At 40.2% G+C, this 18,047-nt stretch overlaps 2 protein-coding genes across 2 annotated transcripts in view; one reads left to right on the top strand and one right to left on the bottom strand.

Moving 5' to 3' along the window:
* Nucleotides 1-13,677, bottom strand: part of LOC149786422 (ankyrin repeat and SOCS box protein 16-like) — a 43,028-nt gene extending 29,351 nt beyond the window's left edge. Inside the window, exon 1 of the mRNA XM_089976859.1 lies at nt 13,613-13,677. The gene's annotated coding sequence lies outside the window, so the exon portion shown is untranslated. The remainder of the gene's footprint in view (nt 1-13,612) is intronic.
* A 316-nt stretch (nt 13,678-13,993) lies between these two features.
* The window catches only part of LOC149786421 (uncharacterized), a 45,395-nt gene continuing 41,341 nt past the window's right edge, over nt 13,994-18,047 (top strand). Inside the window, exons 1-2 of the mRNA XM_089976858.1 lie at nt 13,994-14,155; nt 16,184-16,207. Coding sequence (XP_089832984.1) covers nt 14,138-14,155; nt 16,184-16,207 — 42 coding nt within the window. The 5' untranslated portion in view covers nt 13,994-14,137. The remainder of the gene's footprint in view (nt 14,156-16,183; nt 16,208-18,047) is intronic.

The following is an 18,047-nucleotide window of genomic DNA, read 5'->3' as shown; positions in this document are numbered from 1 at the left end:
TGAATACGAAAGACAAAAATACATAAAAGCCAAAGGCTTAAGTACAAGGATAAAAGGCACATGATAACTATGAATGTGGAATAAACACAAGTGTCTGTACAACAACCACATGTTTTGAGTAATGTTCTAACCAGTTCTATAGTAGGGGGTAAGGTCACACAAGTGTCCTCCCGAAAGGGTCTTTCAGGCCTGTCCACGACAGTCCCGTCCTGGGTGATGGGTTCTTCTGGCACCGTCACTAACACGGGTTGAAAAGTAACTTTTTTCCTTGAACAACTCTGGTGCATACTGGGCCACTTCTTGGGTCCAAGCCTCAAAACCCCATTCTTTCCAGGCACGGACATCTGTCCAATGGGGATGTAAGTCACAAGCTACACACACATCGTCATACACGTCTTGGGTAGCTAAAAGTTGACGAATCTTTTTTTCCTGTTGAGGTCGAGAAGTATCCAGATGAAAACGCAAGGCTTTGAGCAAAAGGAGTTTTTCGTGACCATTTAAGGCCATTGAGGTGGTAAGTACTGATCGTAAAGAGTCCACAAAGAATCGGCTGGTAAACGAAATCCCAGAAAACAAGTCACTAAGACACACACCACTTGTCGTCCCAAATTGAATGGATACAATTCTTGTAATAATCGATGGTAATGATCCACGGTTTGAATATGGTCATTGAGTTCCTTCCACGGAATCTGTTGGATTACATACGACATAAGTCGTGGCATAGCAGCCTGTTTTTATAGTCTCTTTGTTTCGAAAAGAATACACGTACTTTCTAGCCAGTGATCTTCGTTCTCCAGTTGGGAATGTAAATCTTGCATACTGTAACCGAAACGTCAGAGTTCGATTAGAAGTTTCCTCTTCCGCTAAGTAGATTCCACGTAACAAATGTTGGTAATCCTTTACCTCGTCTTCCTCAATGGGTTGCTCTAGGTGAATCTCGAAGTAACCAAAATGATCAACACGTGAATCATCGGGGGCCTGGAAGTATTGAACAAGGTCTGACCACTGAAACAATTTCTGACGAATCAGTTCTCTTATACCATTCAGGTACCAGTGGTTAAAGATCTGGTGACGTAACGGATGCAGTTGTTCTTTACGTTTCACTTGTATTTTCACCAGCTCTCGGTAAATGCGTTCTCTCAACTCCACAGGCAAAGCACGAATGTTCTCTAGCAAAGTATCCATGAATAGGTCATACTAAATCCTCTTTGGTCTGACACAAGAAATGTACTCTTTGCACAAACATGGTTTCACTTCAGTGTCGAATTTAAATCGTTGAGTCACTAATCTACACATTACAATTCGTTCAGAAGTTTCCTCTTTCACTAAGTTGACATTGTGTTCAAGATGTTGGTAATTCGTTAACTCTTCCTCTGGAATTCGATGCAGTACGTTTACAATGATTTAACTACAATCGTCCATACCAAACCAATCCTTTTTAAAACTAGAGGATCGTTGATCAATGTCTGTCCGATGGAACACTTTCAATTGAATCAATCCTTGTATAGCCTTCAGGTACCAGTGGTTCAAACACCGGTGACGTAACGGATGCAATTGTTCTTTACGTTTCACTTGTATTTTGACCAGTTCTCGATAAATGCGTTCTCTCAACTCCACAGGCAAAGCACGAATGTTCTCTTGTAAAGTATCCATGAACAGATTATTATGGTAAGAAGTTACTTCAATGTCTCGGTCCCACTAAGGGTAAGTAATGACAATTCGGTGACCATCGAGCATGTTCTACGTAGGCCGAATCTTGCGGTTCCCAGTGGTGAAGTGACACACCGCAACTGAAGCACTTGACTTTATCTCCTTCGCCCAAGTAGAAAAATCCGGCTCTGGCTAATTCTTCGGGGGTCGGTCCTCCCAGATACTTTGGCCATTTTCCTTTGAACGATTGAAGACGATTTTCAAAGTCGCAGTATTCCGACAAACGCACAGGGAACGAATATTCGTCTTTCACAGGTTCGTTACGATGAGGGTTGAGTGACATGGGCAGGAGTTTGCTCAGGGCTGGATGACATCCGTAGGGGGGTAGACGTGAAGGTGAACATTCCCCTTTAAAACGAAACCCAGTAAAATGTCCAAGAGGACGAGCGGCATCACTTTCGCATCCCACAGGTTTGACACGCACAGCATCACTTTCCATGATAGGGGTAGGGACACTAAAGTTCCCATGATGCTTTACGGCATCGCTCAGATCACAACGTACAGCATCGTACCCATCGCAAGGCTCACAATCGCACTCGTCTGCAAACTCCGTTACGCAATTACAATGGTAACCACATGGACAATCGCAGTTTCCTTCCGGACACTTTCCGTCGCAATGCATGGGTCTTATCCATCCAATATTAGTCACACTAGAGGAAGATACAACTTTTTTACAATCCCCAAACTGGAACGATGTCTCTTTCAAAGTATTCATCTTGTTCGCTCGGTCTTGGTAGTCACAATGAACTATCGATCTTGACCATAGCCCTTTTTTATACTAGTCGCAATGCAGTCTACAGCTTGTACATCTTTCCTTTTTTACGTTTTTTATGTCCTGTTCTGGAAGGTACCGTCTCTAAGGTACCGTCAACATTGTACCGTAGTGTGATGGGTGGAAAGGCCATAGAAAGGTAAGGGCAGTGCGGAGACCATCGAGTATGCTCCAGAATAGCTGAATCTTTATAGATACATAGATCCATTCGTAACTTCAGTCCGCAAGCGAAACACTGTACCTCGTATCCCAATCCTGACTCAGGTCCCAAGTAGACAAATCCTGTTCTAGCTAAAACATGCGAAGAAGGTAATCCTTCCCTATCCGTAGGCCATTTCTGAAACGTGTCCAATCGACGGGCACAATCACAATAGTCAGGTAAGAAGACTGGAAAATGGTAGGGTTTGAACTTGGAGTTCTCATCGGGTTTCTCACTCGATTCTTGCTGTGGCGAAGTCATCTTTCTGGTGGGTGACTATCCTCTTACAACCAATGTTTTATACCAACGTGTCCATACGGTAAGGTAAAATGATTGGGAAGTCGAACTCGCTTCTGGTACACGATTTGATAAACTTTTTCCAAAGGTCGACTGACGATGTGGTGAGTGGGTAAACGTACAATCTTGTTAGGTTGGTGAGTGGTCACTTTAAAGTTTCCATCCTCTCCCGATTGCAAGGCTTCTTTCAATACGTCAAAGTTGACCACACGACTGGTACGATGATTCAAAGTCAGTCCTTTCACTTTGCACGTCGTGTGCACTTCTCCTTGTTTGTCCCGGTATTCGTAGCCGTAATTTTTGGGGCCGCCACTGACGAAACTTAGAATCTTGTCGTCGGGATGCTCGTCTGTCCAGGCTCCTAAACGGTCTCCTTCGATGTCAGGGTGATGTTGAATCGGGTGATGGATGTAAATGCAACTGTCCGTGTCAAAGTACAGAACGCGTTCTTCTAACAGTTCTAAAGCTTCGTACAATTTTAAGCGAGCATGAGCTGTCACGTAAGCCGCAATGATGACATTTCCAAAAGGGTCGTCTTGTACAAAGTCCAGATCTTCTTCGTAATTGACCAAGATCAAATCCTCTCGAACGACGTCCACGTGTTTCATGTATTTGGTTCTGTCGTGAATCATCTGGAAGTAGCGGGAAGGTTCTGTCAAATATTCCGTCTTGGGTAAACACGGTCGTTGTGCCATTTTACCCCACAAGCAATTTAACATCACTTTGGCAAACGATCGCCTGCCTTCGTTTTTCTCGATGTGGTCTAAAGTGATGCCTTCTTGTTCGTAGTATTTCTCTTTGAATTGTATTTGGTCTTCGGGAGTGTGACACCAGGAAGGATAGCCGCTGGCTTCTTGCTTCAGTTTCAAAAAGGCATCCACGTAGTCGGCGAAAATGCCTTTCTGAGTAGGGTCACCCTTGTGGTATTGTTGTGTCTTGGGAAAGTGGCAAATTTCGTACACTTCTAACAGTTGGTATCCCATGTCCAGAGCTTTGAACAATTCTACGCTGACCCAGGTTCCCGTCAAGGCACGTTCTTCCTGGCTGTGATGGCAAGGTTGGTCCTGGTTGCACGTTTCGGCACAAGTACGGCACAAGGGAAACATCAGTTTGCCTTGGCAATGGTGAGGTAAGACGGGATGGTATAGGTTCGTGGGAGGCAAAACTTTACACTTGATCAAGCCTTCGTATTGTCGAATGTTCTTCAGGTCGATGTGTTCCGTTAACAATTGCGGGTGCCCTACAGGAAAGCGACAATATTTGCACACGTAGGGATACAGCGAACACACGTCCAAGTATTTGATTTCTTCTCCTTTCTCTTCGTCGGCTTGGTACAGCAAACAGGTGGCATTGGTCCTTCCTCCGTACAAACTATCCCTCGGGTTCAGCGGGTCCATGAACTGGTAACTTTCCACGAGGCGTTTAAACTCGGAATCGGTTTTCATACGGTGATCGTACTCGTGTTCCCACATTTCCACCACTAGGTATCCTTGCTGTTCTAACTTCAAGCGTCGCTGACAAGTGTCCTGGTACAGGTCTTCCATGGTCCGTTGTAAAAACTGATTTTTAGTGTCACGGTCAGGATAGCAGACGGGACATCCGTGAAATAAGCAGCCGTTAAACTCGTACACGATCTTGGGGTTTTCTAAGTCCCAGCCATCGACCGAATACGTTCCGATGGTCTTTTCGCCTCCTCCGTTGCGGGCATGCTGAATCCATTTATCTTCCTTGTCGCACAAGTAATGTAACCAACGTAGGGCTTTGACCGAGTATTGTCGCTTGACAAAGTGGGTCGTTTGAGCACTGATGACAGCCACGGTGTTTTCAGGCATGAATCGTTGTCGATACACTAAGGAACACGCTTTGGCAATGGTGCAAGCTTCTTTCAAAGGATCGACCCCTCCGTGTTCCATGAACAGTTCTCGAAATTTTCCACAGCAACGCCGTAAAATGTCCACGTCGGAACGACAATACTTTAGCATTTCTTCCTGAAAGTCGAAAGGGTCCGAGGCGTGAGCCTGGTACCAAGCGTAGAAAGCTTCTCGTTGTTCGGTACGCATGTTGTCGGGGTCGTAATAGTGAGCCTCGGGTAAATGGGGTAGAACGGCGTGTTGATTGGCTTCCGTATTGAAAAAGTGTGGAAAGTACCCTTTAGCCATTTCTGTCATTCCAAACGTTTTAGGCATTCGACTCAAAGGCATGGCCAAGTAGCTCATCGAATCTTTAAAATGTACTTGTCCCACTTGCATGAAAATGATTTTGGCTCCGTTCAAAGTCACATTAGGACGCTCTGTGCCTTGTTCCGTATAGTACCTCAAAAGAAACTGTCCATCGTATCCGGAGAAATTGTGAGCCATCACCGTGGCATGACGATGACAATCTCCGTAACGTTCGATGTCCTCTTGGCTCCACGTCTTGTCGACGGGGTCTAAGACCCATTGGGCAAAATCGGCTAACGTGTTCGGCCCCCGAAAGATTTTTTCACGCCCTCCGCGAATCTTGCTGCAGTGAGGGCAATGACTGAAGATAGGTTCTTGAATGCACTTCTCGCACGCTCGATGAGCCACGCAGAAATTAGGAATGTGAATGCCGGTTTCTTGCATGCATTCGAAATCGAAAAAGATGAAATTGCCTTTCTTCTTGTGACCGTCCTCTTTCTCTGGTGGGGGTTGGTATTTTTGCACGTAGCATTCGTGTTCCAAGTCCACGATGTGGTGACAAATGTGACATTTTTTCTTTCCTCGACATACGTGTGCCTTGGCATTATTGGTAAGTATGCCTTGTCCACAGGTAGGGCACAATCGCAGCAGTTGACAAGCACATTTCTTCTGTGAACCTTGTGTTTTCAAATGTTGTTGGTAACAGGTAGGGCTGACAAACGTGCGCAGACAAGTCGAACAAGGCACTGGTTCTTCGCTCAGACAGGGTGGAGAGGCCAAACATCCTGGGCATTTCATTCCACAATGCTTGTGTTGCTCTCGATTATTATAACCATAGTCACATTTCTCACAGTAATATCTGTATCCCAGGAATCCAGTGATACTGGTAATGGTATCGAAATGTTCATCGTGATGATAAAGGTGAATGTATTTTCCGTCCTTAAAATGTTGGCCTCGAAACAACAGAGGCCCGCGCATTTCTTGAGGGTGCACTTTCAAGGTGTAGCGTGGAGCTAGGGCATCTTGCAATTTTTGCATTTCAGGAATGCCACAGGGTGTGTCTTTGGACAGTCCGGCTTGTTGTAACAGGAGTTCTGCTTCGTTTCGTTGTTTGGCTCGGTCGGATTGTTGAATAGTTTTCCAGGTTCTTTTCCATTCTACCGTGTCGTTCTTGTTGGCATAGGTTCGTCCCACCACGATGGCACGGGCTAAACACATCTGGTCATGAGGGTTGTTAATTCGGACGAGACTTGTTTTGGTGTTGCGAAGGTCGTCCACCAATAACATCTTTTTGCGTCCTGTCCCTTGAGGAAGAGAGACGTGGGCCATTTTCAGTGTGGCTTTACCATCGGTGATGTCAAACTGGTCATTAGATTGTTGTACGTGTTGAATCTTGTCCATGATTTTGGAAGGGGTTAGTTCTGCGGGTCTGCTAAACTCGATCCAAACAGGGGATTTCAAACCGTCGTGATCTATGGATAGTGTCAAGCGATCGTCTTCTTTGGGTTGACATTGTCGCTTGAGTGAGGTGAGCAAAGAATCCCACATCTCGGTGATAAACCCTTCTGCTTTATCCAAGGGTACGTCGGCCTTGAAATCTTTAAACTTCACCGTGTAGGTGTAAGCCGTGGTTCTAAATTTTCTAGAGGAGCGCTTTTCCGTCTCTCGAATGGAATAGTATTTTTCAGGGTTGACTAAGGGTGGTGAACTTGGTTTAGAGGGTTCTAATTCTGGTTCACTCATGTCCTCTTCAAAATCACTGGCATGAATTTGTGCCAAGATTTCAGCTCTGGTACGAGGCGATAGATCACGTTTCTGCCTCTTACTTTCTTCTTCTTCTTTCTTCTCGAATGAATGGGATCGTTTCATCTTGAGTGTAAAACGTCAAATGACTCAAGTGTAAACACCATGAGCTACTTTATAGTCATAGCAGACCAGCGTATATAAAAGGGTGTGTGTCTTGTCCTTTCACTATTCATTTCACTCTCAAGCCGAGCACAACGATGGAAGAGACTAACCAGATGGAACGTTTCGTCAGAGCTTTGCGAGGGGTCATTAGAAAATTCTCTTCAGACCAGCCTACGGACTACTCTCCTTCCTTTCGAGATAAAAGTCAAGATACTTGCTATATCTGTCAGAAGAAAGGGCATTGGTCTTCAGAGTGTCCAGACCGTCAAAAAAGAACAAAAACAGGGACTAAAAAAGACAAAAGTCAAGATACCTGTTATTATTGTAAAGAAAAAGGACATTGGTCTCCAGATTGCCCAAAAAAGAAACAAGAGGAGTCAGAAGAAAAGAGGGATTCTTCAGAAGAAGAGAGGGATTCTTCAGAGGAAGAAGAGGAAGAAAAAAGACAATTCTATTTACAAGAGGCAAAGAAACAGGAGAAGAAAAAAAGAAGAAGGGAAGATAATGAGGAAAAGACAGTGAAGAAATTCAAAAAACAGAGAGACTAAACAAGGAGAAACAAGAAGTCAATGAACTTTTCATTAAAGTGTTGTGTTGTGAATTGTGAATTGGATTGTAAAAAAATGGATAAAAGAATAAATTAATGATATAAGGTAAGAGTCTTTGAGTTTTGATTTTAAAAAAAGAAGCTACACTCACGCACTCATACAAAGACACGTACTATAGGGGTAAAAATGGGTGGGTTTTTTTTGAGTTATTGGCAAATTGAAATTGTATTTCTTTTCGAGAAATGTGAGTGGCCCTGAAAAGGGCCTTTTTTTCTTTATGGAGCAGGGGTGAGTTTAAGCAATCAATTTTAACTGCCTTAAGCCTTTGCCACGGCCAAGGCCTACTTCTGGACTGCGTAATGTTGATGATGATAATGATTGGGTTGAAATCACTAAGGGTGGTACGGTAGGCTTAGTCACAGGGTTGACATGTTTGGCTCGGGAAGGTCGTATTCTCTTCGGTCGTAATAAAGAAGTTTGATACATTTGTTTAAGACTTCTTAACTCCGCTAAAATGTCCAACAGCACCGTGACCGTTTCATTTTCACCCTCTTGTTTCTTTGCTGCTACTTCTTCTTGCTGTTGTTGCTGTTGTTTCTTTCTTACCTCTTCTTCTTGCTGCTGTTGCTGTAGGAGAAAAGCCTGTTCCGCTTCCTTTTGTCGTTGTATAAATTTCTCCAATTCTTCTTTCTGTCTCTGTCTAAAATTCTCCACTTGCGGTAATGAAGAAGGTAACGAAGGTTCCGGAACAAATTCTTGCGAGGAGAGAAAATCCACAAAATCCCAATTCACCTCTTCTGAAAGTAAGTCCGAGTTCCCTTGGGCAGTCTCCCCTGTTGGTGCACCCCAATGGATCGTTTTCTGAGTTTCCGTCATGTTGAATCACTGTCGCATAGATTGACTGCACACAAGCGCTAACGAATCTATATAGACCAACTGACGTCACAGACTGCTCTCTTCGGATTGGATGCGGGGTAACTGAATTTTGTAACGCGTGTTTGGATTGGTGAATGAACTCAATCCGTTTCAATCCTACCTCTGCCTATAAATAAGCGCAGTTCAGTGCATTGATTCACCTGTTCTCGTCGCTTCAAGATGTGGACCGATGTGCAATCTTCTACGCTTGTGTCTTCCATGATGTTCAGGACGGACATACCCATGTATGTCCGATCCAAGTGGACCGTTGTCCACAGGACAAACACCAGTCTGTGGATACGTAGGATCTACGTAGAAAGACAAGGATGCCTCAAAAGAGTGCTGATTTACGGGCCAACAGTGAGACGCAGCCTAAGGACAAGAAGAAGACCAATGCGGTGTCCTTTATGTTAATGAATACATTAACATAAACCCAAAGGCCCTTTTCAGGGCCCCCATATTTCTCGAAAAGAGATAGCCTTTCCATTGCCTACCCCTTTTTTTATTTAATTTTTTTTAAAAAAAAAAACAAAAAATCCCATGTTCAATTTCCCTTGTCCCTAGACAAGCCCAAACTCTATGTTAAATTCCCCTTGACGTTAGAGTGGCCCAAGACTTTTCCCATGTTAAATTCCCCTTGACGCTAGAGTGGCCCACGATTTTTCTCCATGTTAATTTTCCATTGACGCTAGAGTGGCCCAGGGGTCTCTGTAATGCTAATTTCCATTGACGCTAGGGTGGCCCACCTTACTACTACCGTACCATTGCATTGTCGCATGTGTATGCATGTGTACCTGTCAGTCACGATAAACATGTGGTGTCACATTGTTCGTTTACATTGTTTGAATGCTGTAAATTACATATTAAATGGTTTTCTTTTTCTAAAACATTCAGGTACAGATGGTATTTAGAGACCATGTTCAGTGCGATGTTTTGCCAAACAATATTCAGTACAATTTACAAATGATCTTTATCCAGTGCTATGTTTGATGTCATACGGGTATTTTACTATACCCGCAATCTTTCTTTTTGAGGGATTTTGTTCTGCTTAACAATACAATAATCCAGTTAACCATCTCTTGTAGATATTATACAGCCTTATTATGCATGTTCTAATTTTTCCGCACCAACAACCTCATTTGGGCGCCAGTGTTTACTATTACTCGTCCTACACGAATATTTAATGTTAGGTCATATATTTACTATTAATAGTTGAATAATAAATATACTAAACATTCAGTACTTGTTCTGAATCACAATATTTTATATTTTTGTGTCTTTTCAATCCTTGTTTAGTAATATGCACTATTTTGGAGGAGTGTAACATGACATAGCGACAGTGCAACCGACAGTTATAAATAGCGGTGTCGCGCACACCAGTTGTTCTTCGACCGGCATCAGGATGTTGTGAAATTACACTATATATCGTGTTCGCATTTTGCAAATCAGATTCTAAAAGTGACAAGAATTGCTATCATTCTCTAAGCAGAAATTAGTTTAAAGCAATCATTGTTTTAAGTATACGCTCATTTTTGCAATATAAATATTTAGTAAATTTCTGTACTAAATAAAATCAAAGCCAAATATACCACATATTAGGGTACTTATTTATACATATGGGTATTGGGCCTTCATAAAACGTAACGCTACTTAAGAACATTTGCATGATTGCAATTTTATTATTACAAATGGCCGTCCATTTCACTCTATATTTATGTTTATTTGGATTAGTTTGTTGTGGGGACCGGACTGTTACTGCGATGAATATGTTTGTTTTGTATTTTACTGGCGAATTGTTTCTGATCATTGTTGTTATTTAATGGTCGAGACTGTTGGTTATTATGACATATGAAACAGAAGGATCATACTAAGAGGTTATATAAATTCTATTACATTAATTAATTCATCTATTTACATATATAACATGTTAAGTTTTATACAGATCCTGTATTTTTCTCAGTCCGAGTTTATGTTTATATCCTTGGATAGACGTGTATTTTCTTCAAATATAAAATCAGTTAATGTAACAGCCACAATTTCTACCAGGACATCGTTTGTTATCAGTCGACATTTCTACATATCACATCTTTATATCGGAACCAGATCAATATTTCAATTTAAGAGTTGCTGAAGTCCTAAACAGGAAGGAACTTTCTAAATCTAAGTGAGCTGCCGTGCGTTGGAAATGAAACCTGAGTGAGCACGTTACAATATCTGATGCCCTCTCTGTGTAGACATTGGATATAAATGTGGATGTTGGTTGGAAAAAAATTAGTGTTGTTTGCAAGTGCAAGTGTACATGCAAATGTGAAAGGCCACACACCCTTTCAATTTGTAGGTGAGTTTGCATACAAACAAATGAATAGACCACACCCTTGTTACATTGTATGTGTTTTTGTGGGTTTGTATGAAAACACAATATATAGATCTAATCACTTCTCTTTGCACGTGTGTGATAGTGTGTTTGCGTGTATACATGAAAAAACATTTTTCCTCTAAAAGTGTTAAAACGATAATGTCGAGGCAATACCGTTCCTTTATATTTTTTTTATCCAGTTCCTAATAATAATATTATTTTTCTTAAACTTACACGCTTTATATATGCTATCTAAATCTTGCAAGTATAAACAATGTGCTTTTGGGAGTACTTTTTTATGTAAATGTCCTCACCTTTGGTACCATTAAAGCTAAAAGATCCCACACCTAAGCATTATATTTACTAAGCGCCTTATTGTTTCGCGAAGTTGATACAATTTTGCATATGAGTTACTAAATAAGGTCAATTTTCGTATCGATCCAATAAAATAAAATCAGCACTGTCCACGTTCTAAAATGCACACTAAGCACAGAAAAATACCTAAGAATTTCAACTGTTTTCAGGTTCTCGTCTGTAAGCAGGTCATAATGTTAAATTTTAATTGAGACCCATATTGTCTCAGAAGTAAAGTTAAATTTCAATATCCGTCTTAGTGATATCAGTATTATTTAATTCCCAGAGACCCTCATAGTTACACCGTGCTGTTTAATTTACATTGACCCGATGTTACCATTAGTAATATTACATTTCCATTCAGCCTTTCCCTGCTATAGTTACATCTGTATTGTTACAATTCCATAGAGCTTCGCAATACCACGATCCACATTTTATAGCATATTCCATAGTGTCCCAAATCTTTCCATATAACTTGTAGTGGTCGTGTTTTATTGATAAAGCAATCTGGATATAAAACAAAATTTTGACAATCCAAGTTGCCCATTCATAACCCCGACGAAATTCTCGAGAATCTTGCTCAAGATAGGTTGAAACTTCTGCTCAGTAAGGTAATTAATATTAACCCATGTTTTTCTTCGAGAAATGTAACTGAGTAAAAAAAAAGATAAATATGAAGAAATACGACCCATGAAATGCTTAATATTGGTTTTCCAGTAATATATCAGATCGTATCATGTCTCTGTGTGTGTAGAACACGTTGTTGTTGTTGTTGTTGTGGGGTTTAACGCCATATTTCAGCACACGATAGGCTATACATGGCGGCCAGTATTAATGGTGGAGGAAGAACCCGGGAAAACCCTAGAAAGAACCACCGACCCACGAGAAGCTACTGGCAAGCTTACTCACATACCCACATTGGCTGAATCCGAGACTCGAACCACCGCAGGCAGCGGTGTGATGGCAGTGATCCGTAACGGAGAGCGCTTTAGACCACTCGGCCACTCGGGGCCCCACACGTGTGTTCCTGTGTGTGACTTAAGTTTAAATCTACAACAAATACCTTAGGAAATGTTTGTCAATAATAAATGAAAACCCCATATAATTTTTGAAATTACACCATATCTATCATAATCTACAACCAACCGAAGAAAATATCGCTTGATCTTTTAACTCCCCTTTCCTGAAAAAAGTAATTTGCACGAGACGAAGCTGTAATTTATTTAGTTATTTATTTATGTTGCGGAACATAGTCTGACATGGGGTGCCCTTATATCTATAACTTGAACGTTTTTCACTCGGTATTATAGGCGGTTCCAAAACTATCGACCGGTGTGAGTTGATGGATAGGTTTGTGGACTGGGATGGTGGGGACCATACAAATAAGCAAGGGATCTGTGGTATGGATTCCCTCGGGGAGGGGGAGGGGGGCTCATATGGTTAAGCCTCCGAAAGCTCCTGTATTGTAAGCATTTCCAGGGCATACTGATAGCCATATAACTGTAAGGAATATTTTAAGCAATTAAACATTCTGACTGCTTCGCGCTGATATGGCTCGGGGGGGGGGGGGAGTCTACTCCCCTACCCAGAGGCGCCCGTAGAATTGCTTGGGGGGGGGGGAGGGCAAACATATAGTGGTCAGCTATTAAGTTTTGCGGATGTAGGCCAAAACAAGTGTATATGTGCGTCCCCCGTCGATCTTGTACTGGTTATATCTTCCAAATCAATTAACCCCTTGATCTTGTACTGGTCATGTATTCCAAATCAATTAAAAATGTATTACACTGCATCGCGAGCCAGGGTCCCCAGGTAGCCTGGTGATCTAATGCGCTCGCCATTTATAGATCACTCACAGATCTCAGCTCAGTCCACTTGAATTTGAATATCAGCTCGACCAACATTGGTATATAACATAAACTTTGCCATTAACAACTTCCTGTTTTTCTGTGGTTCTTCCAGGGAACTTCTCTTGTTCTATCTCCACCAAGTTCACTGGCCTCCGTGTATACCCTATCATGTGCTGAACATGACGTAAAACACAAAACAATACCATACAACTCTAAGGGTCAGAAATGGGAACATGCTGTTAAAATGCTTGTGTACATTTAGTTTCCATGTTAGTGTTAAAATGAAGATTTTTTTTTCTTAAAATGTGTTCTTACCGATGATGAATTTTGCGTTTGAAAAAGAAATGAAGTCACAATTTTCTTCTTAATGTACTGTAAACTAAACCGGCAGCTGGCTGGTATACTTGCACTTTAGGGGCTGTGTAAATATAGATCAGTCTAGATAAAAGCAAAATGAACCAAAATCACCCTTAAAGATAGTAGATAGTGAAACTATTGTGATTTTAGGTTATGATGGGTTTAAAACAGTTAAATAGGTTGCTGTTACCTGTATTAATCCCATATTCAAGCTACAGATCATCAGATGCAAAAAGCGTCATTGGTTACTGAAAGAGACCAGTTTCTTTCATAATCATATAGACGATTTTGTTTTAACCATGCTGAGAATCAAAGCGTTCTAATGATATAGAATGGCAGATTTATTGTCAATCTAGGTAGGCTATTATTATTTTCATCAACGTGTTTCAACTTTCGTCTTCTGTATCATTTAGACCTATTGGGACTGAATATTTTCGAAAATATGATGCTAATATAAATTAAAGTTATTTATATTGTCATGTAATTTTGACACAGACCTGTTGGTGTTGTTATCATTTATTCGTTAAGACGACCGTTTCTGTAATTTTTTTCATGAATACAGTACCATGTTTTGCCGCCATTTTTCAAGTAGCATTGTTGTTTGAAGCTCGTGGTTGCAGCACTGGGCCTTTTATTTCGTGCAGTCGTTCTTTTCTCCAGATCTCTGATAGACACCAACCTGAACAGACATTTACTCAAGCAGGTTTACAAAACAATGCCGCCAAAACGAACTGTACGTCAATCAAGACGTTTGAAGTCACATATTGTACTGACCTTAGTTCCAATGTGAGCGAGTCCTACAGTGTAATTCGTCGACCATGATATTTATGACGTCTTACATTGTGGGACTGCAAAAGCCTATTTCCTGTCACCAACCCAATCTTGGGTAATTTATTATTCCTACACTGCAAGACGTATCACGTTTTTATATTATAGGCCTAGTGCTATATTTTAGACGCCCAAAACAAATATCAAGGCCAAGGTCTTACATTATAGGACTACCCCAACCCACTGCAACGCAAATTTTCTAATCTGTGTGTAACGTATTTTTATTTTATATTAGCTGAAAACGCCTTAGATTTTCTGATTCTAATATTTGGCAGATATATTAACAATAGACTGTTGGCACTGCTGTTTTGTGCCTCAGCTGGGAAGGACTTTGCACAATTGCTTGTATAGCATCAGTAAAGATTCTGCTGTGTACCTCAGTTGGGAAAGACTTTGCATGACTGTACAGTACCTAACTTTCATGTAGCAACACACACATCTGATTGACATAATCATAAATGAACTTTGTCTTTCATGCAGCTGTAAAACAGAAAGTATCAATATTAGAATTACAGAGACAGTAAGGAAAGTAAAGCTGTCAGAATTTTAGAAAACTTTTATTGGGTACCTGCCAGTTCTAATGATTGGGTACCCGATCAAAGGGAAATAGATTTAGTTGTGAACAGACCTGAAGTTAAGCCCACTTTTTTTGTCATTCACAATATCCTTTAAATATGACTATCAAATTTCATCTGGTACAAAGTTAAAGGATTCATCCTGAATGATAAAGTTCTGAAATCGTCTGTTTTCATCTGGTATATATCATGGTCTTGTCATTATAAATGTTTCCCAATACTTGGCCTTACTGTCATATGCATATGCCTATTTGGAGACTGAGCTTGAGCTTTGTAAGTAACACTTTGATCACACAATTTGTGAAAGCTATTCAAGGTTGCAAATGAATACATGTTGATTGTGAGGCAAGATCAAATAATCACCCTCTGTTGCCACTGTACAAACTTGTGGCTCAATCAAAGAGTTGTCACATAGGATAGCAACCTATGGGATTACGGTCAATTATTGACTGGAAGAGGCAGACCTGTACTTGTCACTGTAAATGTAAATGTATTTGTGGCGCAACAAAATGGATTGTCAACTTGAAAACAAAGTGAGTGCTAAGCACTGGCAGAAAACATGTATATAGTAACAGGTACCCTATGGCACATTATTAAATGGGTTTTTGTCAATGGGCAGATACCGGCACCTTTAGTGGCAAAGGAGATATTTATTCAAATTTAGGAAAACTAGTAAAATTATTCAATTCTCTGATGAGTTAAAATAATACCTAAACATCCATATTTGACAGTTTGAAAGATGTCTGAAATTTCATCCCCATTTTATAACGGGTCACACATCATTTGCAACCGGTACAGTAGAGTGGGGACATTTAAGTCAGTAATGAGTTTTTATTCAGTATGTATAATAATAACTTCGAGTAAATACGAAGAATCTAGAGATGTCTCTCTCTCAGCAAAGTCGGCCAAATCGACAAACTGCATGCAGACTCTTCATGGTACAAAATCGTTTTAATATTTCATGCTCTTAATGCATTGATTGGGATTGTAAAGCTGCTCCTTTATGCAGCTACACGGCTGCTTTGTGAATAGTTTTTATAGAAGTTGGTATATGGCTGCTATATGAACATCAGCTATTTTAATTTTTGTTTAGAAACATGTCAGATGATTGGTAAAATAAAAATATATTTATGAAATTTTAAAAAATTCCCCTGCTGATAAACAATTTTATAAATGGGAGTTTACTTATAGGTTGTATTTAAATGAGATCAACACTGAAAAAAAGTAAATGGATGAAAGAAACCACATCAGCAGGAACAGTTCCTTGGGTCACATGCAGAACAGAAATTTAAGCTTAAAATATATAATGAATAATCAGATTCTTTTTATCAGTTGATTCCTTTTTTCTCTTGTTTCAGAAACCTGCAGAGAAAGAAGCTGGGGTAAGCAGTGCTTAAAGAAAATTTTGTTGAGAAGCGGGCCAAGGGAAATCAACTTAAAAAGAATTACTTTCTTAGACACCCAAGTCCACTAGAGCCAAGAGTGTCTTTTTCTGTTTTTGTACCCAGTGTTTGGAGACTAGAATACTTTTAGTGTTCATATCTGACCATCTATATGAATAAGTCAGCAAAAAAAAATCTTCACGGGATGTCCAATTGAAATGTGTAAAAAGGGAAGGAAGTCTAAGGACTATGGTTCATATGTTACATTTTATTTTTATATTTCCATCAGGTCTAATTTGATCATTTGAAAGCAGTAGCTTTTTTTGCCAATGCCACAGTGCAGTGGACCTGTAGGAATTATAGAAGATTGGGGCCTACCCTTGCTATATTTCAATTAAATCTGTGGCATGCATTATGTAAACCAAATGGATTAAAATAATGATCATTGTTGTTTTGATTGTAAAACAATAATTTGTGTGTATTGTGATCAGTGAATATTGTTATGGGTGCATTGATCAGTGAATATTGTTATGGGTACATTGATATGTGAACATTGTTATAGGTGCATATAAGTCACTAATCTTCATGATTAACTTAATTATCACACAGGAAATAATACTGATCAATTGAATCGGTGATGTATTACAGTCAGGTAGTTCGAGCAAGATATACAGCACCCAGGCAGTGTACTCCCCAGGACCTTTTACTTCAGCAGTCCCGCTACACTATCATTTCTTCCTGGGATGCTATTCACTTGTGCCACTACGATTTTGTTTCCTGATATCCTTATACAGTTTAACTTTTAAATATACATCCTGTCACCCAATTCAAGCACAGCTGACACCTGTTCTTTCCTTGTCTTGAGTATTTAGTTCTGATAATATAGTTTTGTTACTTATTTTTTAACCGCTTTTTTTTCTTTCCTTGCTGGCTTTACTGCCAGTGCATGACCTTTGGTACAGGGGTTTGTCTTTATACTGAAATTGTCATGTGATCAATTAGGAATGATGGAGTCTGCTGATAGTGTGTTCTTGATATATTTCTGTCATTTCCAGCTAAATACGTTACATTATGCTTCAAGTTATGAAAATTCTTGTGAAAAATGGATGCCTCATCTTCAAAATTGTGTAAAATTACCCATCCCCATGTTGGCGTGGTTACTGAGATTGGAGATTGGTGTCACCAGTGGTGATTCTGATTCAGATAATGGGATTTTCACGCAAAGAAAGAGCTTAGGAAATGAAGGAAGGAGTTCAACTCTGAATGGAAGGCTTCATGTTTTTGGATCGTATGTTAAGTTTACCATGTTGCTAAATTTTGGTTCAGATCTTAAGGATGAACTGGAGAGAGGGGAGTCAATACCTTGGGCACTATTAGAATATAAAAGGAGCTATTAAAAGTTATCTGCCCACCTAGGTTGCAGTTGGGCAGAATGATCTCCCTTTAATATAGGGATTGGTGGCAAAAAAACCTGTGAATATCCCAGTTACTACTTTTGCTCTTGACAAGAAGCATGCTCTCACCATGAGACCTCGCAAAAGCCAGGAACAACTTTGATACAAGTTCTCACATCTAAGGAAAGTAAACTCCATCAATATTTCCATCCTGTCTTTTTTCCTATGTTGACAGTGTTCTGCCTTTACAGTTTTACCACACTTTGTTGTCTTTACACATTTAATTATAGTTAGGTACTTTCACAGGATGCCTGTGTGCCTTAACATCAACTTAAGTTCAGTCTGTAATTTTTTCATATGTTTGTGCAATTTCCTGTGACCTTTAGAAAACTCTTAATATATAACTAGTTTTCTCTACTACAGTAGAACCAATCTTGAAAGACCAC

This window comes from Sinohyriopsis cumingii, chromosome 12, assembly GCF_028554795.1.
Source record: "Sinohyriopsis cumingii isolate HCF-2022 chromosome 12, ASM2855479v2, whole genome shotgun sequence".
In the NCBI taxonomy this organism is placed as follows: domain Eukaryota; kingdom Metazoa; phylum Mollusca; class Bivalvia; order Unionida; family Unionidae; genus Sinohyriopsis; species Sinohyriopsis cumingii.
The sequence above is the reverse complement of the archived record's forward strand: the minus strand, read 5'-3'. Positions and strand labels throughout refer to the sequence as shown.